Raw genomic sequence first — 26,710 nt, forward strand, 5'->3', positions numbered from 1 at the left:
TTTAAAAAAATGTTTATTTACTTAAAAATAGTTTTTTTAATGTTTATTTATTTTTGAGAGAGACAGAGACAGAATGTGAGTGGGTTAGGGGCAGAGAGAGAGGGAGACATAGAAGCAGAGGCAGGATCCAGGCTCCGAGCTGTCAGCACAGAGCCTGACACGGGGCTCGAACTCACGAGCTGTGAGATCATGACCTGAGCCAAAGTAGGATGCTCAACCGACTGAGCCACCCAGGTGCTCCTTTAGTGTTTCTTATTAAGATGATGGCTTGAGGATTCAGGTCTAGATATACCTTCCATATACATATGAAAGGTATAAATACGCATATTTAAGGAAGTATTCCTATTTCTCAAGATATTCCTATTTCAAGATATTCCTATTTCTCAAGATATATACTTATCTATCCATCCGTTATCTATCATCAATCATCTGTCCAGCTGTCTTCTATCTATTTATGTATCTATCTATCATCTATCATCTATCTATCATCTATCTTTTATCTCATTTAATGTTGTTTGCCCCAAACCAGGAGGGTAAACCTCTTCCTCTGGCAACGTTTCTCTAGCGCCCTCTACTGACAAAGCTTAATATCCTGTCCAGATCCATTTTTGCAGAGCCGCGACAAAGCGAGCATTTGGAGTTTGCAGCATTAAATTGGTAACTATTTTTGCTTTTGACAGTTAATTATATTTTAAAGATGTTTAAACAATATTTTATATATATTTGCATATTTACCCTTTTGTATGGGTCCAAATTTCCATTTAGAATCTTGTTTCAGCCTAAAGAACTGCTTAAAAATTTTCTTAGCGAAGGTGGCAAACTTTCTCAGCTTTTGTTTCTCTAAACAATAAAAAAAAAAAATCTTGATTTTTGACTTCGTTTTTGAAAGATTGTTTTGCTTTGCTTCTTTTTTAAAGTTTATTTATTTATTTTGAGAGAGGACGAGAGATCGTGAGCCGGGGAGCGGCAGAGAGAGAGGGAGAGGGAGAGAGAGAATCCCAAGCAGGGCATTCAGGGCTTGATCCCACGACCGTGAGATCATGACCTGAGCTGGTATTGAGAGTCGGACCTTTAACTGATTGAACCACCCAGGCACCCCTCTCTTTCTTTTTTAGAGGTGTTATGATATGTGTGTGTGTGTGTGTGTGTGTGTGTGTGTATATATTAGTATTTTAAAGATGTCTTTCTGTTGTGTTTTGGCCTGCATGATTTCTTCTTTTTTAGAAATAATGTCAAACTTACACAAATTTACAAAAACAGTAGTGTTTTCAGATGCCCTTCACCCAGCTTCCATGTGTTGCATAACCAGAGCACAATGATCAAAGCCAGGGAAGTACAGCGGCACAATGTTTCATTACGGTCAATCCCAGTTTGTCACCTGCCCCACTACAGAAGAGCCTGGAGAAGACTGGGGGACCCTCCCCCTGCCCAGAGCGTGTCTGTGGGGTCCCTGATGCGCAGAGTCAGCCGGTGCTGGGACTCCCCGGGGGACTCCCCGTTAGGTCGGATTCATAACCTTGCCCAGGAAAAGGCTGCTCCACGTGAAGTGGTCGAAGATCATGACAATGAAGGGCCGGTTGATGTGGACGGCAAGGCGCTTGTACGCCGCCTTCGGCGTGAGCCCGAAGGGGGCAGCCGCCTCCAGGCCGCTCTCACTCAGCTGCAGCATAGCCTTATGGACCACCTGTCGGGGAGGGGGGGGCGGAAGGTGGGGGTTGCGCACCTGCTGTGTGTTGGGGGCTTTCCACACCTCGCTTTGAGCCCTCCCACCCTCGGTTTGTGGTGGCAAAGCTGAGGCTCAGAGAGGGTCGCTTGCTGGCTCCCTAGGTGGCGGCCCCAGGATTAGGGCCAACGTCTGTCCACCTCCGGAACCCAGGTGGCACCTAGGCTTCTTCCCTAGAGCGTGGGCAGGTGGAGCCGGCCGCGGGGAGTTTAGGGGGCTCATGGTACTAACTGGACTTCGGTGTCCACATCAGGCACTCCTTCCGGGGTCCTGGGCAAAGGGAGACCTCCCTCCTCCACCCCACTAGTCACATACTAGGGTCCAGTTTATGCAAAGTGCTTGGGCCTGCCCAGGGTGGAAAAGGGACCGTTGAACGGTCTCTCGTTGTGATCAGAATTAGGGAGAATTTCTGAAATCAGCAAAATGCTGGAGTGGCTCGCGTCAGGAGCCTTGGGTGGGTCAGAACTGACCAATAAACAACATCCGAGGGGACGGTGCCTCTCAGCGGCTGGACAGCGAGGAACCGGAGGCTCTGAGAAGCTCCGTAAATGGGCACACGTAGCTAGGAGGAAGCCAAGCGGGGCCAGGGAAGCCCTGGGGTTTGTCCTGGGAAATGAGGCTTCGAGTGGAAGAGACCCAGGGCCAAATGTCACGCCGTTATCCACGAGCTCTGTGGCCGTGGGGGGGGGGGGGGGGCGGGGGCGGGGTCATCTACCTTTCTCAAGACAGAGAGGCTCCTCCCCCGAGAGATTGGCTCAGGGCTGGCTGACTCAATCCTTCAAGGTATGCGTTTTATCCAGCACATACTGCGTGCTGGACGGAGGGGCTGCTGCCTCTGGAACTCTGTCCTGTCCCCCGTCTGGTTTTGTCACCCACAGGACTGCGAGGTCCCGTGGGGGAAGGGCCCCGTCAGAATAGCGCAGGCATACCCAGTGTCTAGAAGTTTGGGGCACAGAGTGGGTGTTCAATACTTATGTTCTGGAGTGACCAGCAGAACACAGAGCTGACGGATGAAGGGTCATGAGTGTAACGGGTAGACGGGCCGATGTGATTTCACTCAGAATTTTCCCATTTCCTTGGTCCCTTCTTGGTACCGGCCGCCCCCAGTCCTGCCATGATGGCTTGGTTTCCCACCCTGTCCCCCTCTGTGTGGCCCGGCGGAAGGGGCACGCGCCTGGGCTGCGACCCTCCCTTGTCACTAGCTTCCGTGTAACCTTAGAGACATCGCATTTCCCTGCGGAGCCTCCGTTTGCCCTGTTGTAAATAAAAGTAGGGGCGTGGACAAGACCCGGGGCTCTCAACCTGGGGCTCAGAGACCCGTTCGTGAATGGGCTCCGTGTTGCTTATTATATTTGTACCGTGAATTTGGGGGGCTCTAGGGAGACCGGCTCTAGGGACATTTACCTTCGACGCCTTCAGCTGGGCCTCTCGGGTGATGCCGGAGAAATCCGTCCCGTTGACCCGGTCTGCAATGCCCATGTCCCTCAGGATGGCCCTGAGGTCGTAGTCTCCAGAGATGGACACCTTTGGGATGTGTAGGTCCACCTGGCTGCTCGGGGGGCAGGGGGTAAGCAGATGGGGTTAGACTTCCCCTCCCAGGCGACTTCCGTTTCCTCTGTGACCCCTCCGGACCCTGCCTCCCAGCCGGACACACTTTTGGGGAAAAAGAGAAGGGACAGAACAAGAGGCAGGCTTTGTCTCTTTCGCCATCACACGCATGAGCTTCCTCTCTGGGCCTCTGAATTGCTCGATCTTTTCTTCTAGGCTCTTTCTCTGAGTGGATTCCACTTGTGGTACAGCTGGACATTGAAGAAGAGGGTCCCTGAAGGAGTCCTTGTGGTCCCCCAGGCACCCCTGCAGAAAGGGAGGGGTGGGGGGAGCACCTGGGAGCACGGTCCTGGCCCCAGCATTGCCACTAATGCTGTGTAGCTTTAGCCAAGTCCTTGCTTGTCCTCATTTAAAGAGCAAGACAGCGCAGGGGCAGGGCCATGAGGGCACTTCTCTCCTAGAGGGGAATCAACCTGGTGGATGTCTCCTAGCTTCTGTATTCGCATCCAATGCCTGTGTGTGTGTGTGTGTGTGTGTGTGTGTGTGCGCGCACACACACACACACACACACACTCACTCATGCAACCTCAAGGAGTTGGAGCCAACATCTTCAGTTTCCAGATGGAGAGAACTGAACTCAAGAGAAGCTGAAGAATTTCCCCAAAGTCACACCACTGGGAAGCAGCAGAATTGTGAAGAGGTCAGGACTAGTTGCCTCAAAGCCCCATTGCCTCATGGGAAGAGAGAGAGGGAAGGAGGGGGAGAGAGAGAGAGAGAGAGAGAGAGGAGGAGGGCAGAGGAAGGGGGAAGGGGGGAGGGAGGAAGGAGGGGCAGGGAGGGAGGGAGAGAAAGAGCCAGGGAGGGAGGAGGGCAGAGGGAGAAGGGGGGAGGGAGGAGGGGGAGGGAGGGAGGGAGAGAAAGAGACAGGGAGGGAGGAGGGCAGAGGAAGAAGGGGGAGGGAGGGAGAGAAAGGGAGGGAGGAGGGCAGAGGAAAGAGGGAGGGGGAGGGAGGAAGGGGAGGGAGGAGGGAGAGGGAAGGAGGGACAAGGAAGGGAGATGGAGAGAGGGCTCTCACGAGCTGTGTGTGGGGGCAATGAGTCTTCCCTAGGAGGTAGGAGACAGCTGGACCCTGAGGGGTGCTGCTCCAGGGAGGGGGGAGGTGATCATTGGAGGGGTGAGGTGGGAGAGTGGGTGACACAAGCCTGGAGGTGAGGACCCCTAGGGTCTGACTTCTAGGACTAGCAGAGTGTCATGTGGATGGAGTAGAGAATTCCTGCCCAATCAAAATTCTGCCTTGGATGTTTGTTTAAAAAAAAAAATCTAGAAGAAAATAGTATATGTTTTTGATTAATGTTTTTTAAGCTGAAGTGTTTTAGTGAAGAGCTTATTTTTGGTGTAAAGAGAAAGATTATCCTTCTCATTTTCAACAGAAAGGGAGCCAGAATTTGCTTGATCCGCGGTGCACAACCACCACCGGGGACGCCGTTCCTGAATTCCGGGCTCCCTTGGAAGGGTGGGGGTGGGGCAAGTGAAAGGGCGAGGAGGCAGCGAGGGATCCCTCACGTTGCCCAAACACAGGCTCACGGTCACACATACCCACCCCACTCCCCCCCGTGGCCATGGGAAAGGTCAAGTGCGAGGGGTCCAGGACTAAGGACAACTCTGGGGCCCCACGTAGCGCTAGGGCATCTCCGGGAACCACGGAGCTGACCACACGGCTCTTCCCGGCTGGAGTGAGGTCAGACCCCAGGCGTCCACGTCTCCACTCGCAGAATAGGACTAAACTCTCCAGAAGCCCCGGCCCTGAGCAGCTCTCTGAGGCTACGACTCGAAATAAAAATAACTTGAAACCATAAAACCCAAACCCCGCACATGTATTAACAAAGCAGAACTTCTTTCTGGATTTTCTGCCAGCGAAGCTCTTGGATTACAAATTTCATTCAACTAGAATTTGTCTCAGTTTTTGCTGCTGTTGCTGCCTGGCCCTGTGGGTGCCCCGGGACACGGCCTCCTGGCCGGGGTTTGTGCCATTTCCTGTCCCATGCACGCTCTGGGTGGCCCTTCCGCTGGCTGAACTTGCCCTCGGGCTTAACACACAGTTCAAGTGGAAAGCAATTCCCTCCGCAGCCCTTTCTGTGGTCCCCTGGGGCAGCCAAGCAATCCTCCCTTCCCTCAGCATCGAACATTTACTTAGCTCCTTTCTGGTCCCGCGAGGACAGAACTGACGTCATTGTACAGTATTAATTCCAGCAGAATCTGTGTTTCTGCTCTCGAATGCATGTCTTTGAAGTCCATCTTTTGTCCTATCCACCTTCTATCCTTTCTGCTTAGCCTAGTACATGGTCTAAGCTGCTGCTTCCATTTGTGTGTATTGAAAGAGGGGCGCCTGGGTGGCTCAGTTGGTTAAGCGAGTGACTTCGGCTCAGGTCATGATCTCACGGTTCGGTTCGTGAGTTCGAGCCCGGCATCGGGCTCTGTGCTGACAGCTCAGAGCCTGGAGCCTGCTTCAAATTCTGTGTTCCGCTCTCTGCCCCTCCCCTGCTCACATTCTGTCTGTCTCTCTCTCTCTCTCTCAAAAAAAATAAACATTAAAAAAATTTTTTAAAAAGTTACGTGTATTGAAAGAGAGAAAGAAAAGAAAGGAAGGAAGGAGAAGGGAAGGAAGAAAGAAATGGCAAGAAGGAAGAAAGAGAAAGAAAGAAACAACAGAAAGAAAGAAAGAAAGAAAGAAAGGAGAAAGAAAGGAGGAAGGAAGAGAAAGAAAGGAGAAAGAAAGAAAGGAGAAAGGAAGGAAGAAAGAGAAAGAAAGGAGAAAGAAAGGAGAAAGGAAGGAAGAAAGAGAAAGAAAAAGGAAAGAAAGAAAGAAAGAAAGAGAAAGAAAGGAGAAAGGAAGGAAGAAAGAGAAAGAAAGAAGAAGGAAAGAAAGAAAGGAAGAAAGAAAGGAGAAAGGAAGGAAGAAAGAGAAAGAAATGAGAAAGAAAGAAAGGAGAAAGGAAGGAAGAAAGAGAAAGAAAGAAGAAGGAAAGAAAGAAAGAAAGAAAGAAAGAAAGGAGAAAGGAAGGAAGAAAGAGAAAGAAAGGAGACAGAAAGAAAGGAGAAAGGAAGGAAGAAAGAGAAAGAAAGAAGGAAAGAAAGAAAGAAATAAAGGAAGAAAGAAAGGAGAAAGGAAGGAAGAGAAAGAAAGAAAGAAAGAAAGAAAGAAAGAAAGTAAGAAAAAAGGAAAGGAAAGAAAAGGAAAGGAAAGAAATGGCATCTGTTCTGGAAGCCTTCCTGACTACTCCAGACCCCAGTGTCCCCTTCCTCCCCTGAGTCCCCTTTGCCCTTACGGTCTGCACTGCCCCACGCCCCGCCAGGGCCCACGCTGATGGTGCTGCTCGGATTGCTTGCACACAGACACAACTGCAATCTCACGAGAGTGAGGATCACGTTCAAGAACATCTATCCCCTCCTCCAAGGTGACCATGATTTTGATTGCCGTCTAACTCAGAGGTGCCTGGGGGGGGGGGAAATGAGTTCGTTCGTCCATTCATTCATTCATTCATTCATCATGCATCATTCATTCCCAGCTCCCATGCTCAGTCAACCCTCCCTGAGTGTGCACCCCTTGCGTGGGCCTCGGGTTGGGCACGCGTTGGCTGGTTGTCCCTCCCCCCTCCCCACTGGCCCGTGGGCATATACACCCCTCACCCCTTTTCCCTTACTCCTTTATTACCTACCTAGGTCCTTACTTCCTTTTTTTTTTTTTTAATTTTTTAAATATTTATTGATTTTTGAGAGAGACTGAGAGAGAGAGAGAGAGAGCCAGAGAGCTGGGGAGGGGCAGAGAGAGAGAGGGAGACACGGAATCCGAAGCAGGTTCCAGGCCCCAAGCTGTCAGCACAGAGCCCGATGTGGGGCTCGAACTCACGAACTGAGATCATGACCTGAGCTGAAGTCGGACACTTCACCGACTGAGCCATGTGTTGGCTCCGGGATGAAGGAAACGGTCATTTTGGTGTATTTTTTATGGGGTCTCTCAGGAGTGGTAACCGTGCTTGATTTCAGGGGAAGCAAGATAATAACAACGGGTAAGCGAGGGGCCGGGGGCAGTTGGTGAACACAGTTTAAGCCAACAAATCAGAAACGTGATCACGCAGAAGGTAGCTGTTAGCCTCCCAGGGACGGGGCACCTCACTCTGTGGACTGCCCCAGCGTATCTCAGTGTCAACCGACAGGTGGATGAACAGGTGTGACCTCTCGGTCAGAGAACCTCAGGCCGCTGGGGACCCAGCGGACGGGAAAGCGATGAGCCCCGGAGGGCGGGTCCAGGGGGAGGGCAAGGGCTTACCTGATGGTCAGCGACTCAGACCACCTCTGAATGGTGTCCCTGCTCAGCGCGGCGATGACCGTGTCCATCTTCCCCTCGTCTGGGAGGATGAAGAAGACGGTCCCGTTGCCCGTGTATTCCAGCTGTACCAGCTGGCAGGGGAGCACCCGGTCTTTCAGGTACTTGGTGGGGCTTGACTGGAACATCATGGGCACGGTCACCACGGTGCTCTCGTTCACATAGAAGTTCTCCTCCCTGGTGCTTTCCGGGTCGAAGGGGTGTGCCCACATGCCTGGGAGAGGAGGGAGGGGGAGGGCAGGAGACAGGCCCGTGAGAGTGGGTGACACGAGAGCTCTAGGCCGGGTCGCGGCCCCCACCAGGGAGGCGGGAGGTTCCCGGTAAGGTATGAAATCCCCGGCACTTTTGGGCCTGTTGTATTCTCCACCTCTTGGCACGGACTGAGGGTTCACTCTGTTCCTGAGCTGCTAAAAACAGGAGGAGGGAGACAGAGGAGAATGCTGGGCCTTGGATTTGGGGGTCGGATTCAGGAAACCAGATTTTGCCTCCCACCCGAGCCCGGAGTGGATCCCAGATTGGAGGGCTCTGAAATCGTGTCGAATGGAACTCGGGCTGTGAATTCGAGGTCAGGAGTGGGGGAGGTTTGGAGCAAGGGACCGCCCGTCCCGTCCCCGCGCCTTGACGTCAGCCACAGAAGCCCAGCAGGCCCCCTGGTCCCCCGTGGACCGTGCCCACTCCCCCGAGGGCCACACCCCATTTCCTGCGGGCAAAGTCAGGATAAGATGCCCTTGAGGTCACAGGCTCACACCAGCGGCCGGACTCGAAGCCCTCCGCCGTGTTCCGCGATGGCATCCCGTAGCCTCTCTGCCTGCCTCGTGATGGGGAGCTCACTACCTTCACGGACCAGACTCTCCACCACTGGTCAGCTCTTAATGGGAAGAAAATTGCTTCGAGAGCCAAAGCCCGCCTGATCGTGAGGCCTGTCTGCTGAGCCCCTTCGACCCTTCTGGGCTCATTCCAGGCGACCGTGAGTCCTCTCCCAGGTGACAGAACTCTGGATATTTAAAGACGTGGGCAGATCTCGCCAGGGCCTCCGGTGCTCTCCAGGCCCGGAGATGACTGGGGACCCTGCCTCCTGGGGGTCCCCGGTGTCTTGGATGCCTTCGGCCTGAAAGCCCCGGTGCCCTTGTGAGGTCTCTGTGTCCCAACTGAGGCTGCCTGGAGGTGGCGGCCAGAGCAGAGGTCCAGGCAGGCCTCTCTCCATCCCGCCGCCTGCAGGATCTGCGGACCACAAGGCCAGAACTCTTGTTCTGTTCAGCCTCAGTCTCCGTGAAGGGCTCCTAAGGGAGGCAGTAGGGAGAGGTGGGTGGAGGTGGGGCAAGGGCCGGGTGGAGGTGGGGCCTGGAGCCTATGCCCCGCCCCCTCCCTGGTGCCTGAATGTGACGGTCGCAGCCTGGCTGTCTCACAGCAAGCGGGATCATTTGAGGGCTTTCAAACCATCCTCCAGAGGAGGCCTGGGATCCCCTGGACTGAAGGCAGTGGTTCACTTACTAAGTGGTCACTTAGTTCACTTACCTGTCCGACTTCCAGCAAAAAAAAAAAAAAAAAAAAGTGAATTTTTTCAGGGTTAGGTTTTTCCTTGGGCACAAAACAAAATACAGAATGGGGCCCGACCTCTATTTTAGGGGATTTTTTTTTCCTTGAAAGTTCTCGGGCCATGAGAACTCGGGGTTGGGAAACTTAAGAATTTTTGGGGGCGAACTGGGGAGAGCAAGGATGATTCCTGCAGAAAACCTTCTAACGATATTTTTAGTGTTCTCAAAAAAAAGAAAAAAAGCTGTCGAGAGAGTCCACTAAGTAAGGGACATGCCAGGGACACTTTGCCTGCCCTAAGTTTAGTGACGGATAGCTATGCCGCTGCTCATTGCTACTTATTATGCCGGCCTTCTGGAAACATATTAGGGTAGCCCCAGCTTAAACAGGAGCTTGCCACTTAGTTTGGCTGTGTTCCAGAAAATCTGTATACAACAAAGCAGCACACGCCCCTGTCGGCTCTCGCATTCAGATTTCTATTTCCAAAGCCGTTCGGATTTTATCACCAGGAACTACTCTTTTCCATCAGCTCAGTCCCACCGTGGTCGTGAGAACATTGAGAAACTGCCAGATGATGTCACCAAATGACGTCATCAAATGACGGCTGTCCCACAAGCCCCCTCGCGGGCCCCGGAGCACCCCTTCCCCCGTACCTGGGTTTACTACCCTCTGCTTCCAAGGAAGTGCTGCCAGAATCTCTATGCAACCACTGTTGAGCTCCTGCCATGTGCCAAGCACTGTGCAAAGGCACTGGGGCCTCCAAAGAGACAAGGATACCAGGCAGGAGCACACAGTCTGTGGGAGAGATGGCCTGTGGAGTTTGGGGGAGCACTCGGAAACCTTTCTGGGCAAACATTCCCAGAGTCCTTGACCCTCCCGCGATTGAGTGTAAAGAACACGAATGGAAACACCAGAGACCCTGAAGGGCCAACTAATATTTGACAAGGGAGCCGAGATAACTCAATGGAAAAAGATAGTCTCTTCAATACCTGGTGCTAGGAAAACTGGGTATTCATGCAAAAGAATGAAGCTGGACCCACATCCTACACCACATGCAAAAGTTAACTCAAGGTGAATTAAAGATCGGAAACCATAGGGCACCTGGGTGGCTCAGTCAGTTAAGCATCCGACTCTTGACTTCGGCTCAGCTCATGATCGCGCAGTTCGTGAGTCTGAGCCCCGCATCAGGCTCCGTGCTGACAGTGCAGAGCCTGCTTGGGATTCTCTCTCTCTCCTCTCTCTGCCCCCTCCGTCTCAAAATACATAAATAAACGTAAAAAAAAAATCTGAAACCATAAGGCTAGAAAACATAGGGAAAAAGAAGCTCCCTGACATTGATTTTGGTGCTGACTTTTTGGACATGACTCCAGAATCGCAAACAACAAAAGGAGAAATAAACCAGAGGGACACCTCAAACTAAAAAGCTTCTGCACAGCCAAAGATACAATCAACACAACGAGAGGCGGCCTACAGAATGGAAGAAAACATTTGCAGACTGCATATTGGATAAGGGGCTACTATCCCCCATATATAAGGAGCTCATATACTTTGATAGCAGAAAGCAAATAATTCAACTAAAAAATGAGCGGAGGCCTTGAATAGGTATTTTCCCACAGAAGACGTACGAATGGCCAACAGGTACGTGGAAAGGGGCCCGACATCCCTCATCGCCAGGGAAATCCAATCAAAGCCACATGAGCTATCACCTCCCACCTGTGCGTGTGGCTAGTGGCAAAAAGACGAGAGAGAACAAGGGTTGGTGAGGATGCGGAGAAGAAGGAGCCCTCGTGCCCTGCGCGTGGGAACGCAGATCGGTGCAGCCGATTTTACGTGGAAAACGGTAGGGAGGTTCCTCAAAAAGTTAAAAACGGAAATTCCATATGATCCAACAATCCCACTCCTGGGAATACATCAGAAGGAAATTCACTCACCATCTCAAAGAGATAAAGACATTATCTCTACTCCTATGTCCGTCACAGCGTTATTGACAATAACCGAGATGCGGAAGCAACTTAGGTGTCCACTGATGGATGGATGGATGGGTAAAGAAAACGCGTGCGCACACACACACACACACACACACACACAGGGATATTATTCAGCTACAGAAAAAAGAAGGAAAACCTGCCATTTGTGACCATATGGATGAATCTTGAAGGCATTATCCTAACTGAAATGAGTCGGACACAGGAAGACAAATACTGTATGATCTCACAGGTATGTAGAATCTAAAAACCTAGAACTCCTACCACGTGAGGGGATGTGGGTGTCAGCTCGCCTCATCTTGGGGGTCATTTTGCAGTTTGTGCGTATATCAAGTCATCACGCTGTAGGTCTTGAACGCAGGCAATGTTATAAACTAATTATGTCTCAGTAAAAGTGGAGGGGAAAAAATTGCTGCCTTGGCCGGGTCAGCCTCACACCCTCCCGGGAGGGACATCGCTGCCAGGTGGGCCTCCAGGCTGGTGTGGAGGATGGAGGACAGAAGGAGGGGGGCTTAACATGACGGTAAGTCTGTCCAGGTAGCATAGAGCTGGGGGGGGGGGTAAGGTTGGCTAACGGGGGGCTCTGAGTAGGAGTTGGAGAGAAGAGAAAAGGGCAAGTGAGGATTCTTTCTGGAGACTATGATCTGGATGAGCTTTGAGGTTGTTGAGAGATACATATTAAATGTGGTTATTACCTTTTCCCCCCGTTTCACTTGCATTTCTTCAAATATGACTGGTTAACTGAGACCGAACCACCTGAGCACAGGCTTATAAGGTCTAACAAGATGTTTGTTAAAAATGAGGTGTGGGAAGACTGTAGGGGGTGCTCACGAGAAGCAAGGATTTGCCTGAGGGAATCAGGGGAGGCTTCATGGAGGAGGTAACTTTTGAGCCAAGATTTGATGAGTGGGAAGAAGTTTTTGGCGCAGGCAGGTTGGGGGGCGGCTCAGGGGACAGAAAGAGTATGGGTTTTGTGGCAGGCAGAATGGCCGCCCAAATATGCCCACATCCTAATTCATGGAACCCGTGACTCTGTTCTGTTACATGGCAAGAGGACATTAAGGTTGCCAATCCGGCGATGTAGAGAGGAGGAGATCATTCTGGATTATCCAGGCGGGCCCAGTATCGTCACAAGGGTTTGCTTAAGAGTGGAAGAGGATGGTAGGAGGGGCAGGGGCAGAGGAGAGGTCATGGTCATGTGCTAACTAACAGGCTTTAAGAGCAAACGAAGGGCCCAGCATCCAAGGAACGCAGGTGGCTTCTAGAAGCTGGGAAGGGCAAGGAACCGATTCTTCCTTGGAGCCTCCGGAAGGCACGTAGCCCTGCCAACACTTTTACTTTAACCGCCGCGTGACCCATTTTGGACTTCTGACCTCCAGCATTGTTAAGATAATAAATCCACGTTGTTTTACGCCACCGTGTTTGTGATGGTTTGTTACAGCAGCCATAGGGAACTAATTCAGGCTTCCATGAGGACAGGCGTGCTCCCGGACCGGAAGGAACTCGGTGTGGTCGGACACTGTGCACGTGTGCATGTGTGTGTGGGCGTGGGCGTGCTGTGTGTGTTAAGGTGTGCCTGCGCGTGTAATTGCTCTGTGTGCACACGTGTGTGTGTACAGGTGTGTGCGCGTGCGCTCACGTGCACGCTGTGTGTGTGTGTGTGTGTGTGTGTGTGAGCGTGCTGTGTGTTGGGAAGTTGGAAAAGGGAAAACGTTGAGATGCGAGGCTAGAGAGGACAGAGAAGCAGATGTCTCTAGGCCAGGGTCCTCAGCCTTGGGATGATAGCCACTCTGGGGCAGATATCATTGTGGGGGCTGTCCTGTGCATTGTAGGAGGCTTAGCGGCCTCTCTGGCCTCTACTTACTAGATGCCAGGAGCACACCCCACTGTACCCGCAGTTGTGACAACCCAAAATGTCTCCAGACACTGCCAAGCGTCCCTGAGGGTGGAAGGAGGAGGTGGAGATTACCCTGGGTTAAGAACCACTGCCATAGACTAAGGATTGTAGATTTTATTCTCAAGGATAAGGTATCCCTTGGGGCGCCTGGGCGGCTCAGTCGGTTAAGGGTCCGACTTCGGCTCAGGTCATGATCTCGCAGTTCACGAGTTCGAGCCCCGCGTCGGGCTCTGTGCTGACGGCTCAGAGCCTGGAGCCTGCTTCAGGTTCTGTGTCTCCCTCTCTCTCTGCCCTTCCCCCACTCACACACACTCTCTCTGTCTCTCTCCCTCTCTCTCTCTCTCAAAAATAAATAAACATTAAAAAAAATTAAAAAAAAGAATAATGTATCCCCAAATTATCTGATCATAAATACGATTGGGGGAGGGGGCCTTGTTAAAAATGCAAACTTCTGGGACTTTCTTCCAGCAGTTTTGCTTCAGTACGTCTAGCATGGGCTCTGGAATCTATAATTTTAACAAGTCCCCATGGTGACTTCTGTGAACAAGAACTTTGGAACACCCTGCTCCAAACTGGGGAGGAAGGGCTGGAGTTTGGCTGAGATGGCACTTGGTCAGAGCTGGCTGTGAATTCTGGGGGTGTGTGTAGCCTGGGGGCCATCTGGGGGGAGTTTCTGGGGGGCACGGGCTGTGTCTGGCTGGGCTTCCAGCCCCTGGCCCAGTGCCCGACTCCCGGCCAGCACTCAGACAACATACGTAGACCACGGGGCGGTCGGACTGTTCACCATTACATGTTTGGGCCTTGAATGAACCTACCGGAGCTTGGGTGAGTGGCTCAATTCTTCTAGGTGTCATTTTGAACATTTGTAAGATGGTATCATTCTACTTTCCTAAGAGGACTGTGGTGAAGACAGAGATTCCCAGATGAAAATGTGCTTTGTAAAATCCAAGATTTTGCCCAAGAATGCACCCTGGGTTTTGATGGCTCTTACTGTTCTTGGCAATGGGATGGGTGGGGCGGTGGGGGGGGGGGGTACCTTTGAAGAAGATGTAGTTGACCAGGACGAGCGTGGCTGAACTATCCAGCTTCGATAACAGGTTCACAATTTTCCCATGGGTCTTATTTTCGATATACTCATTGATTTGTCTGCTGGCTCCAGCCCAGTCCTCGAAATCCGTAGCCAAGACCTCCAACCCATAGTAGTGCTTGCTGTCTGCTGAGAACGACTCCAGGGGCTCCATGCTGCGGTCAAGGAACAAGGCGTTACCCATAGCCATCTCCAGTGTGGCGTCTGACTCCTTGTGGAAATGGTGAAGGTGCTGAAAACCCTGGTGGATCTCAGCTTCGGATGTCTTGGTGAGGTTGAAGCCCAGGCCCTGGAGAAGCTGGGCCCGTGTGTAGCCACGGGCGCCCAGGGACAACATAGCTAAGGCCATGGAGATGCTCAAGGGAGAGATGAAGACATTCTCGCCAGGAGCTGAAGCCACTAGATGCCTATATAGGGTAAAGGCAAAGTCAACGTTGTTTGGAGCCAAGTCCCGTTGAGGGCTCCTTGTGCTCACATCGGTGTCGGGGTCCTGAGCCTGGACGGTCCAGAGGTCACTGGTGGATAGCCAGAGGAAACAGGTGCACAGGGAAAGCAGCATTGTCCAGGATGGTCCAGCCCTGCCAAATCAGGAACGCTCATTAGACAATGTGGGGCCTCCAAGGCGGTGGGGCATGGCGAAAAGGTGGGCAGAAGACCCCATGGAAGGCCCCATTCAAGCCTCTGTTCCTTCCTCCCCATTGGCTGTGTGACCTGGGGCAAGTCAGGACTCTGGGCCTCAACTTCCTCATCTGAAAGTATGATTATACCTGCTATGATTTATCAAGTACCTACCAGGCGCCCAATGCTGACCTATGTGTTTTGCCTATATTTCTCATTTAATCCTCACTGACAAACAAATCAAGTAGGTATTATTATTATGATTTGACGTAGGCAGAAAGGGAGGCCCAGGAAGGTTAAATATCTGACCAAGTGATACGTTCAAAGAACTGAAAGAAGAAAACTATCAACTAAGAATCCTGTACCTGGCAAAACAATCCTTTCAAAAAAATTTTTTAATGTTTATTTATTTTTGAGAGATAGACAGAGCATGAGTGGGGCAGGGGCAGAGACAGAGAGAATCGGAAACAGGCTCCAGGCTCTACGCTATCAGCGCAGAGCCCGATGCGGGGCTTGAACTTGGGAACGGTGACATCATGACCTGAGCCGAAGTTGAATGCTTAACCGACTGAGCCACCCAGGTGCCTGGGTAAAACCATCCCTTAACAATGAGGGAGAAATCTAGACAGTCCCAGATGAACAAAAGCTGGGGGAGTTCATTGCCACTAGACCTCACCTGTAAGAAATGCTGAAGGGAGCCCTTCTGGTTGAAATGAAAGGGTAAATAAATACCATCTATAGGAAGAAATAAAATCTCTCGCGAAGGTAAATATATGAGCAATTAGAAAAACTTGTACTCTTGTAATTTTGCTTTCTAACTCCACTTTTAATTTTTGATATGATTTAAAAGACAAATCCGCGAAAAGCAATTATTAGTCTATGTTTTTGGATACACAACGAATGAAGATGTGATTTGTGACTTAAGCAACTGAAAGGATGGGCAGTATGGAGCTGCATAGGAACAAGGTTTTTGTATGCTGTTGAAATTAAGCTGGCATAAATTCAAGTGAGAGTGTTATAACTTTAGGGGGTTAAACGTCATTTCCATGGTAACCATGCCAAATCCAGACAGAGAACCTAGAAAGAAAGAAAACTACAGATAAATATTGCTTATGAGCATTGACGTAAAAATCATCAGCAAAACCCTGGCAACTAGAATTCAGCAGTACATTAACAGGATTACACACTATGACCAAGTGGGATTTATTTCTGGAATGCAAGGATGGTTCCACATGTAAAAATCAACCCGTGTGCTATAGCACATTAACAGGACGAAGAAAAAAAAAGACCACGATCATCTCAGTTGATGCAGAAAAAGCATCAACTTTGGCATTATTCCACACAGCCTTTCAAGATAAAAGCATTTAGCAAACTAGGACTAAAAGGAAGCACTTCAATAAAATTAAAAAAAAAAACAACAACATATATGAAAGGCCCACAGCTAATGTCATGGTGAAAGATTGAAAACTTTTCATCTAAGATTCGGAACGACGCGTGATGCCTGCTTTTGCCTTTTCTACTTAACGCAGTCCTGGAAGCTCTAGCCAGAGAAATTAGGCAAGAAAAAGGCATCCAAATTGGAAAGGAAGAAGTGAAATTATCTCTGCTCATAGGCAACCTGATCAACATCACAGAAACATGTGGAAAACACTAAAGATTCTACAAAAGCTCTGCTAGAACCAATACATAAATTCAGCAAAGCGACAGGCTACAAAATCAACACACACACACACACACACACACACACACACACACACACTAATCAGTTCTGTTTCCATATACTAACAACGAACAAGCTGGAAAGGAAATTAACAAAACAATTCCATTTACAATAGTATCAAAAAGAATAAAATACTTAGGAGTTAACTAAGGAGGTGTAAGACTTGTGCACTGAAAACTGCAAAACGTGGCTGAAAGAAACTACAGAAGAGATAAATAAATGAACAGACATGCTGTGTTCATGGATTGGAGGACTTAATATTCTTAAAGTTGTCAACATTACCCTAAGACATCTACTGATTAGACGCAATCCTTATCAAAATCCCAATGATGCAATGTGCAGAAATAGGAAAATCCATTGAGAATTCGTAGAGAATCTCAAGGGAACTTGAATAGCCAAAAATGGGCTTGAGAAAGAAGAACAGAGTTGGAGATCTCATACTTCCTGATTTTTACATTCCTCAACGTAAGGGAGAAATAAAACTCAGAAGAAAACATAGAGAAAATACTCCGTGACACGGGATTTAGTGATGATTTCTTGGACATGACACTAAAGGTACAAGCAACAAAAGAAACATTAGACATACTGGATTCTTTAAAAATTCTTGTTCACGCAATAGAGTAGAAAGGCAACCCACAAAATGGGGGAGAATATTTGCAAATGCCATATCCGATAAACGACGAACATCCAGAATAGAGAAAAACTCAAGTACAAAAAAATAAAAATAAATCCAATTCAAAAAATGGGCCAAGATGTTGAGCACACATCTCTTCAAAGAAGGTGTACAGATGGCCAACAGGCACGTGAAGAGATGCTCGCATTGACGTCATTGGGGAAATGCAAATCAAAACCACAATGAGATACAACTCAGACCCATTAGCGTGGCTATTTCAAAAATCAAACCGAACCGCAACAGCCAAACAGAAAACAGGTGTTGGATATGGAGGACTTGGAGACCCTGTACCTTGCTGGTGGGAATGGTAAATGGTGTAGCCGGGTGGAAAAGACAACAGCAGTGCCTCAAAAAACTAAACACAGAGTTACCATATGACCTAGCGATTCTTCTGAGCATATACACAAAAAAATTGGAAGCAGAGATTTGAGCAGATATTTGTACACTCCGATGTTCACAACGGCATTATTCACAGTAACAACAACAACAAAAAATGCATACAATCCAAATGTCCATCAATGGATGAAAAGATAAATAAAAGGTGGTTGTATAAAGAAAACACTCCTGTGTTTCTACTTTCCTCTCGCCCGACTGCCACGCTTCCCTCTGACGCCAAGTATGAGGGTTTTCCACACCCCGGGCAATTCTCCACCACCAGCTGGATGCCCTACAGTGTAACTTAATTCTGACACTATCCACCCCTGCAGGTTAAGGGCTCTCAGCTCCCACAAGACTGCCCACCCCTGACTTCAGATGCCAATCACAAGTCCCAGCTTGTCACCCTGTACTTCTGACTGGCTGTAAATCAAGGTTCCCATGACCATCTCACCGGGTTTGATAATTTGCTAGACCGGGCTCACAGAACTCAGGGAAACACTTACTTACAGTTTATAATAAAGGACAGAATAAGGAGTATGAATCAACAGCCAGACAAAGAGATTTATAGGGCGAGGTCCAGAAGGGTCCCAAGCACAGGAGCTCCTGTCTCCCAGAGAAAGGGGGGGGGGGAGGGGCGGTGAGACTGAAAATTCCAAGCTTCTGATCATGGCTTGCTCTTTCCTGGACCAGCCCCATCCTGAAGCTATCCAGGCCCCTAGCAAAAGTCACCTCATTAGAACAACAGACACTGCTACCGCCCAGGAAGTTCCAAGGGATTTAGGAACTCTGCATCGGGAACCAGGGGCAGAGACCAAATATTAGAACGTGAGTTGCTCCCGATGCTCTTATCACTTAGGAAATTACAAGGATTTTAGGAGCTCGGTGTCAGCAACCAGGGGGCAGGGACCGATATATATTCTTTCTTTTATTTCACAGTGTTATATGGATGCTGGAAACGGCTGCACAGCAGTATGGAGGTACATAATGCCACTGAACTGGACATTTGAAAATAATTTAAAAGATCAATCTTTTGTATATTTTATCACTATAAGAAACTTAAGGAAGGGGCTCCTGGGTGGCTCAGTCGGTTAAGCGTCCGACTTCGGCTCCGGTCATGATCTCACGGCTCGTGAGTTCGAGCCCCACGTCGGGCTCCGTGCTGACAGTTCAGAGCCTGGAGCCTGCTGGGGATTCTGCGTCTCCCTCTCTCCCTCTCCCCCTCCCCCGTTCACACTCTGTTTCTCTGTCTCTCAAAAAATAATAAATAAATGCTAAAAGAAAAAAAAAAAAGAAAATTAAGGAGAAAAAGACATACAGACCCTTTTCAAAGATGTTTGGTAAGAGCAATTAAAAAAAAATGCAGCCAAGGTCAAAACCAGTAAGTGAATGTTCTACCTGCAGGGCTGCTGGTCCCCAGCTCCCCTGTGCTTTAGGGAGCTACCTGTATCCCAGTAAAGAAGAAGGAGCAGGACCCCCTGCACTGCCCCGCCTAGGGGACCCACCATTCTGGAAGGGGGCCGGGAGCCCACAGTGAAGACAGTACCCCCAGGAGAACGTGGTGCACTCTGATTTGGGGACCACTGGTCTGTTCTGGAACACCCCGAGGCCCTGGCATGCTCCAAAACCAGCACCTCGTGAGCGACAGATGCAACTCCCACCCCCACCCCTCTTCCAGGCCCCTCCACACTCCTGCGTGTCCCCCTCCGTGTGGTGGGACGAGTCCTGCTGAAGTTCCCTGCCCTGTGCTCCCTGCTCCTTTCCTTTCCTGCTTTGACAACAGCCCTGTTGCCCTCCCCTCCCTTCTCGGCTGCCTGGCTTTCATTTTCCTGGTCTTGTGGGAGGCCACGCTGCATTAGGAGCCCAGCATTGCTGTTTATGAACCAGGTGACATGCGTGGACTGTTTAAACTCTGCCTCAGTTTCCTCAGTATAATTATAGAGTTGGTAATAATACCCACCACTGGCCTTTCCCCCTTTGACCTTCTGATTTTCTGGTATTTGCTTCCTTGTTCTAGTCTCAGAGCACAGTCCACGTCTGGGGCCTGTCACCTCTTCCAGGATTAGCAGCCGCCCCTCCCTGGTGTCCTTGCCCCTGTTCCGCGGAGCCCTCCCTCCCCTCTGCAGCCAGAGGCATCTTTTCAAAATTCAAGCCATTGGCCATTCTCCTGCTGAGTGGCTCCCGGCTGTTTCCAGGAGGGGTTGGTCCTCCATAACGTGGCCCAAGGGGGTGGTCATGACTCTGTGCCTGGTGACAGCCCTGCCTCAGCCTCAGATCTGGTCCCTTGAAGTCTGAGCCACAGCACTGCTGGGTATCTCGGCGGCCATCCTTCCGGCACGTACCAGACCTTCAGCCCTCTGCCAGGGGACAGTTCCACTGTTTGTGGAGCAGGGCTCTGGCCTGGGAGCTAGGGACAAAGACGGACCTGCCCCAGTCCTGCCCCGTGTGGCTCCACTCTGCAGACCTATCCTTCCCCTGCCTTGCCTGGCTCACCTCCTTTTGCCCCTGGGCACGTAGAGCCCAGCCCTCCTCCAGGAGACCTGCTCTCTATGCCTCCCTGTTGTGGCCCCATCACACTGCAGCCAAGTCTCTGCCTTAGCCCCGTCCCCTCCACACCCGCTTGGAGCCCTCCGGGGCAAGGACCTGGTGCGGGGCGCAGCCGGGAGCGGGGCTGGCTTACCCCAGTTACGAGTTCTTGCTTCCCTCCTCTTCCTGTTGTTTCTGGGACTTCAGGCCTCATCCCCTCCTGGGTTAATCCTCCAAGGTAAGGATTGAAACTCTACCCACCTTGTGCGATTGTGAGATTGTCGTGAATACCAGTCACAGCTGTTATTAGTGCCTTCGTATGTGGCCTCACTCAATGGGTCGTCCTGGGCCCACTTTACAGATGAGAGAATTGAGGCCCAGGGAGGTAGAGTAACCTGTTCAGAGCTGACATTCTGAGCCCTGCAGCCTGGCCTCAGAGCCTGGGCCGAGCCCTTCTGCCCTTCTCTACAGGAAGCTAAGTGATGAGGGTAAAATAGCTCTCCAAAAAGTGCCCGGCCGCGTCACAATGCAGTGTCCACAATCGTGGTGACTTTCATTTCATGTCTGTCCCCCTCGTCGCTCATGTTTGCAGTGATGCTCCAAACACACACCCACCGCGTTCTTTATTTTCACAAACGCCCCTGTGGGCCAGGTGCCGTCTCGGGGCCCTCTGCATTTAACCCTCCGCACACGTGGTGTCGCGCACAGTCCTGTTCCATCTGCAGGGTCCCTGCCCCGGGTGAACCAGGGGTGGCAGGCGTGTGCGACCCTGCGGCACGCCCGGTGTCCCTGCCCGCATCCCCCGGCAGGGGGCGCTGCCTCGCACCCGTCCAGCCCCGCTGTCACAGCCTTGTGCTATTCGGCCGGGCTTAGGAGCCTCGGCCAAGGGACCGATGGGAATGACTCTCAGCTCGGCGTCAAGCCCTGCGAGCCTGGAGGCCGGGGGAAATCACATCCGCATGGGTGACCCACAGACTCCGCCAAAGCCTCCCAGCGTCACTGCTCCTATAGCCTCGTATCACTGCTGGCTGCCCTAATGCTCGGTGCCCGTTAAAAAAAAATCACAGAAGATGCAGTCCTGGCTTCGTTCTGGTGGCGGCGGGGCAGGAGCGGGAGGGACGGACGGTGTTCGGTGTTACTCACGGTCTGCAAAGGGCTGAGGCTGCAACCGCCGGCCTAGTCCCGGGCCCCAGGAGGCGTACAGTAAACCGGCGGGGCGCCACCGCTAAATCTTGTTTGCCAGCTTTCCCGCTGGTTAATGGTTAGAGGGGGGCCAGTGGCCTTCACCATTTGGTGGTCCCCTCCCCCCCGACATTAACCAATGGGAGGCTTTTCCAGGAAATTTGAGCAAACACAGCAACGCTGCAAGTTAACTTTCCTCTGCGGGCAATTCCCTGAATTTTATTTTTAATATCAAAATGTGGCCGCGGTTGCGTCAGTGCCTGTGGTTGCCTGGCGGCAGCTGGCGCGGAAGCCGCAGGTGCCCTTAATTAGCACAATGGCACCCGACACCTGTGGAGAACCAGGTGCCAAGCTTGGGCTGGGGATGAGTCCTGCAAGGGTTCTGGCTTCCAGGGGACCTCCGTCCGGTGGGAGAGAGGCATGGAATGAGAGCAGCCGCGTGCTTCCCGCAGATGATCTCACTTGCTCTGCACAATGACTTTATGAAGTGGGGACAGTTCTTACCACTTTTGTTTAGATGAGGCGACTGAGAGAGCTTCCCTTGGGATTCTGATCCAAGACCACTCAACTCGAAAGTCTAGCACCTTCCCTCTTTCCCACATTTTTATTCTCTTTTGATTGGAAGTGACAGACAACAAACATTTTAAAGCAAAAAAACAAAAAAAAAAAAAACAAAAAAACAAACCACCCCCAAAACCAATATATATTGGGTCTCATGAATGAGCGTTCTGAGGGGGTGGGGAGGGCTTCAGGCTTGGCTGGATCCAGGGCTTCCAGGTTGGGTATCATTTCTTGGTCTCTCTTTTTAAAAAAAATTCTTTCTTGGCTCTTTTTCCAGCTTTCCTGCTTTAGCCTGTACAGTGTGGGGCACCGGTAGCCACTGCGGCTGCAGGTTATTTGGTTATCACTGGGTTCTTTGATATCAGAAGGAGAGAGACACTTTTTTTCTCACTGTTTATATCAGTTCCCCAAAGGACTCCAGAGTTGATTGCTCATCCTTGGCCTTATCACAGCGCACAGAAGGGGGCCTTGCGAAAGCCCAGCAGGTTCCTGTGCCCTCTGCTGGTTGATAACATTATTACTTCCCTTCGGGAATGAGGAGAGCCGTTTCCATGAGTAAAGAGGAAAAGTTGCACCCAGGCCGGGTTCTAGAGTTTTGGGGGTGCTTCAATTTTATTAATACTTTTGGTCTTTTAAACTTTTTTTAATTTATTAAGTCAATTTTGGAATTTATACCTAGGAATTTATTATTTTAAAATGCCTGTCATACAAGTGGTTTTTTTGTTTCTGTATTTTATTTACATATTTCCTTTCTTATTTTTTTTTTCCCCTTGATGAGTCTTCTTAGGGAGCTCTGTCTCGTTAATTAATCTTTCAAAGGACCGGCTTTTAGTTTTGTTAATTCTTCATTTTTTTTTTTGAAATCTATTTTTTATTGATTTCTGCCTTTTGTTTCACTTTTTACCATCTCTTCAAATTCCTTGGTTTTTTCCCCCTGTTGTTCTTTTTCTGATTTCTTGAATGAAATGCCTAGCCAGCTTTCTTACTTTTTAACATTTCCAGTCTCCATATAAATGTATTTAAAGTTAAAAGTTTTCATCTAAATTCTGACTTAGGGATGTCCAACAAAGCTTTGATATTTACTATTATCATTGTCATTTTTTGATGTGTTTCTTAATTCCCTTAATGGTTTCATTTTTAGCCCCGGGGTAACTTAGTAATATGCCATTTAGCGTATTTAGAATCTCAGACCACTCCTTTGTTATTTGCTTTTATTTCACCATGGTCAAAAACTATTATCTGTAGGCATGCCTAATAAATATTGTGGGTTTGGTTGCAGACCACCACATTAAAGTACATATCATGATAAAGCGAGTCAAATGAATTTTTTGGCTTCCCAGTGCGTATAAAAGTTATGTTTATGTTACACTGTATGTCTAAAAAAATGTATATACCTTAATTAAAAAATACTTTATTGAGGGGGCGCCTGGGTGGCTCAGTTGGTTAAGCGTCCAGCTTTGGCTCAGGTTCGTGAGTTTGAGCCCTGCATCGGGCTCTCTGCTCTCAGCACGGAGCCCGTTTTGGATCCTCTGTCCCTCTCTGTCTCTACCCCTTCCCTGCTCATGCTCCCACCCCCCGGATAAATAAACACTAAAAAAATGATGAAAAAAATAAAAGTATCAAAAAATACTTTATTGCTAAAGATGCCAAACGTCACCCAAGCTTTCTGCAGGTCATAATCACAGACCACAGATGACCATAGCAAATATAATAGTAATGAAAAAGTTTGAAATACTGTGAGAATTACCAAAAGGTGACAGCGAGACATGAAATGAGCAGATTCTGTTGGAAAAATGGTGCCAACAGACTTGCTTAATGCACAGTTGCCAGAAACTTTGCATTTGAAGAAACACAATTATCTGTGAAGCACAGTAAAGTGAAGCCCCAGGAAACGAGGTGTGCCTGCACGTGATACTGAACGTGTGGAACTTAGGATTTTTTTTGCAATCGTAGGTGCTCTATTTTTATAAACGCTCCATGTTTTCTTAAAAGATAATGGGTAATAGGGGCGCCTGGGCGGCTCGGTCAGTTAAGCGTCCGACTTTGGCTTAGGTCATGATCTCACAGCTTGTGAGTTCGAGCCCCACGTCGGGCTCTGTGCCGACAGCTCAGAGCCTGGAGCCTGCTTCCGATTCTGTGACTTCCCCTCCTCTGCGCATGCTCTCTCTCTGTCTCTCAAGATAAGGAAGGAAGGAAGGAATTTAATTTCCTTTAATTTAAATTTAATTTAATTTGAAAGTGTCAGCGTCATAAAAGACTGAATGTACTACCTCTCAGAGGAGATCAAAGAAGCATGGCATTGTAATGGTGTGATTTCAGATGAGGAGGTGGTGATTCTGGGAGGGCGTCAGCAAGAAAGCTTCTCCCTGGGCTTGGGGTGACCCCTCAAAGACCGGAAAATCATGCCTTATGGCTTCCTCAATGCATCCTCCTTAACTGCGGAAATGTGTGCTACGAAGGACATCGTGGAGGCAGTTGACAAAACTGGGGCGTGAACGGTACGTTAGAAGACAGTGTTGTACCAGGACCGACTTTCTCGAAGCTGCGTGCTTTACTGAAAAATAACATCCCCAGTTCTCAGAAAATATACATGAAGGTATTTAAGAGGAAAGGGTCATGATGTGTAAAATGGAGTCTCAAAGGTTTCTGGAAATACGTACACATTTATACACACACAGGCTGAAGACTGCAACCGTGGACTGAGCAGAGCGTCGAGCCTGTGGTAAGGTCTCCATCGAGAGAACCAGAGCTAAAGCCGTTATTCTATCTCTTTAGCCACTAAGTACTACTTCGTACTAAGTACTGGCTACTGTTAGTGCCTGACAAGAAGACTTCGTCTTTTTTTTTTTTTTTAAGTTTATTTTTATTTATTTTGAGAAAGAGACAGAGAGCGAGCCGGGGTAGGGGCAGAGAGAGAAGGAGACAGAATCCCAAGCAGGTGCCACGCTCTCGGCACGGGGCCCGATGCGGGGGCTTGAACCCATGAACCGTGAGATCATGACCTGAACTGAAATCAAGAGTCTGACGCTTAACGGACTGAGCCCCCCAGACGCCCCGGAAGACCTTGTCTTTAACCATTAACCTTAGCCCCTTAACGTGGAAAACTAATTTTCTAAAATAAACACTTCCCTTAAGCACTTTTGAGTCAGATGTCGATTTATTACCCACGTGTTCCCTGAACATTTGGTCTGTGCACACCGCACCCTGGCTCGTGGCCTCCTGGGGAGTGAGACCCGTTCCCTGCTTACCAGGAGGCCCAGTTCAGCACTGATGCATCTGGGTCTCATTCGGGAATGATCTACTGGTCTTTTAGGGCTCACCCGAAATCCTGGGAGGAGCTCCTGGCCTGAAGCCCACTAAGAATGACCACTACCTCCCCCTAACGAAATCACTCCAGCCCAGATGTGGGTTCCTCTGCCCCAACTCCGCCAACCACAGAAATGGGGACTGGCAGGGTTGCTCAGAACCTTCTGACTTCTGTAGCTCTGTGGAGAAGACAGCGCCGTCTGGAATCCCATCTCTGGGTAAACAGGGCCCGGGCCTCGCCTGGTGTGGGGACAGGACACGTCAAGCCAGGGACCTGCAGCGATAATCCGAATCGCCAGGCAGGAGTCTTGGCTGGCCTTTGCCGAGCCCTGGCCGGCTGTTTACCCTAGGAATCATGAGCTGTGCTGGCAAAGCAGGATGCCAGCCAGTGTTTATGGCCAGCATGGGGGTGGCAGGGGCTAAATCTTGGACTTTGCGGGCTAACCTGAGATGGCCCTTGCTGGTCCCAGGGCCTGCCTTCTGGCTGTTGTGGGCCAGGGGAGCTGACTCGCCCGCATTGCTGGGGCTACCTATTCCCCCTGTGTGCTCATCCTTTGTGCAGTTCCTGGACTGAGTTCCCGCAGTTGAGCAGGACTCTAACCCTGTCTTGGGCCTCCCGCTCCTGGACAGGCAGGAAATCAGCCCAGGGGGGCCATTAACTCACTGGTAAGGTTCTGCATCGGCTGGCCGCCTTTTATTTTTTTTGTATACTTCCTACCTGCCAATTCCTGCTCTGTTCTGGTTTCACAGCCACTCGGAAAGCACCGAGCATGGGGGCGGGGGCTGGCGCCCAGTGAGGACTGCAGCGGGCATTTATCGAGCCCTCGCCGGGGGCCAGCTCTGGTGTTTTATGTATTTTGATCTATCTGATCCTCACAAGAATCCACAGGGTAGGTATTCTTATCGTGCAGGATTAGCGGAGCAGGTCAAGAGTGGGGACCTGGGTTCGAATCCGGCCCCTAGCCCTGCGATGTTGGGCACCTTCCGTAAGCTCTCTGCACCTCAGCCGAGGAACGGAGACCCTGGTATCCGGAGTCTGTTAGGTGGTTGTAAAGAATGCCTCAGGTTATGTGTGGAGAGAGCACAGAGCCGTGCCCGATGTATTCCCAGGCATACGAAAGCTGCTGATGATGGAGATTCCCATTTGGCAGATGGGGTGACCGGCGGAGGGAGGTTGGAGGGCTGAAGTCACACAGGCGCGTAGACGAGTCAGAATTGGAACCCAGGTGCCTTAGCCAGAGTCCTCACCGCAGAGGTCAGGGGCCTCCGGCTTCGTGCGTTCCTTCCCTGCCCGCTCCCAAGGCAGACCAGGGGCTGTGGGCCCTCCAGTCTCTAGCATAGGAATTCCGCAGGGCAGATTCCTGGGCCCAGGAGGTTGGTGGGGTGTGGGAGGTGATGTGAATGCCCCCCTGGTGGTCCTCGTGTGGCCTGGTTCGCAGTCCCAGGAGCAGAGGATGGGGCAGGCCAATTCTGCAGGTCCCTTGCAGGGGCCTGGGGCACAGTCCCCGCCTGCCTCTCGCTCTCTCACCGACGTGTTCTGGGACCTTGGACAAGTTGCCTGACTTCTCTGAGGCTCGGTTTCCTAACCTCCC

The 26,710-nt window shown here is 50.3% G+C and overlaps 1 protein-coding gene across 3 annotated transcripts; it reads right to left on the reverse strand.

Moving 5' to 3' along the window:
• Positions 1-1,247: 1,247 nt before the first annotated feature.
• Positions 1,248-21,341, reverse strand: SERPINA6 (serpin family A member 6). Of its 3 annotated transcripts, none has more exons than XM_042940691.1 (5): positions 21,213-21,341; positions 14,107-14,735; positions 7,599-7,869; positions 3,128-3,272; positions 1,248-1,684 (listed from the first exon to the last, which is right to left on the reverse strand). In XM_042940691.1, exons 2-5 carry the CDS (start codon positions 14,714-14,716, stop codon positions 1,499-1,501), a joined length of 1,212 nt encoding a protein of 403 aa, XP_042796625.1. In that variant the 5' UTR covers positions 14,717-14,735; positions 21,213-21,341; the 3' UTR covers positions 1,248-1,498. The 3 variants fall into 3 exon arrangements, with proteins under 3 accessions (XP_042796625.1, XP_042796626.1, XP_042796624.1); XM_042940692.1 differs by lacking the exon at positions 21,213-21,341 and adding an exon at positions 20,331-20,513; XM_042940690.1 differs by lacking the exon at positions 21,213-21,341 and adding an exon at positions 20,224-20,513.
• Between the last annotated feature and the right edge of the window lie 5,369 nt (positions 21,342-26,710).

The sequence above is a fragment of the Panthera leo genome, chromosome B3 (genome assembly GCF_018350215.1).
Source record: "Panthera leo isolate Ple1 chromosome B3, P.leo_Ple1_pat1.1, whole genome shotgun sequence".
Taxonomy (NCBI): Eukaryota; Metazoa; Chordata; class Mammalia; order Carnivora; family Felidae; genus Panthera; species Panthera leo.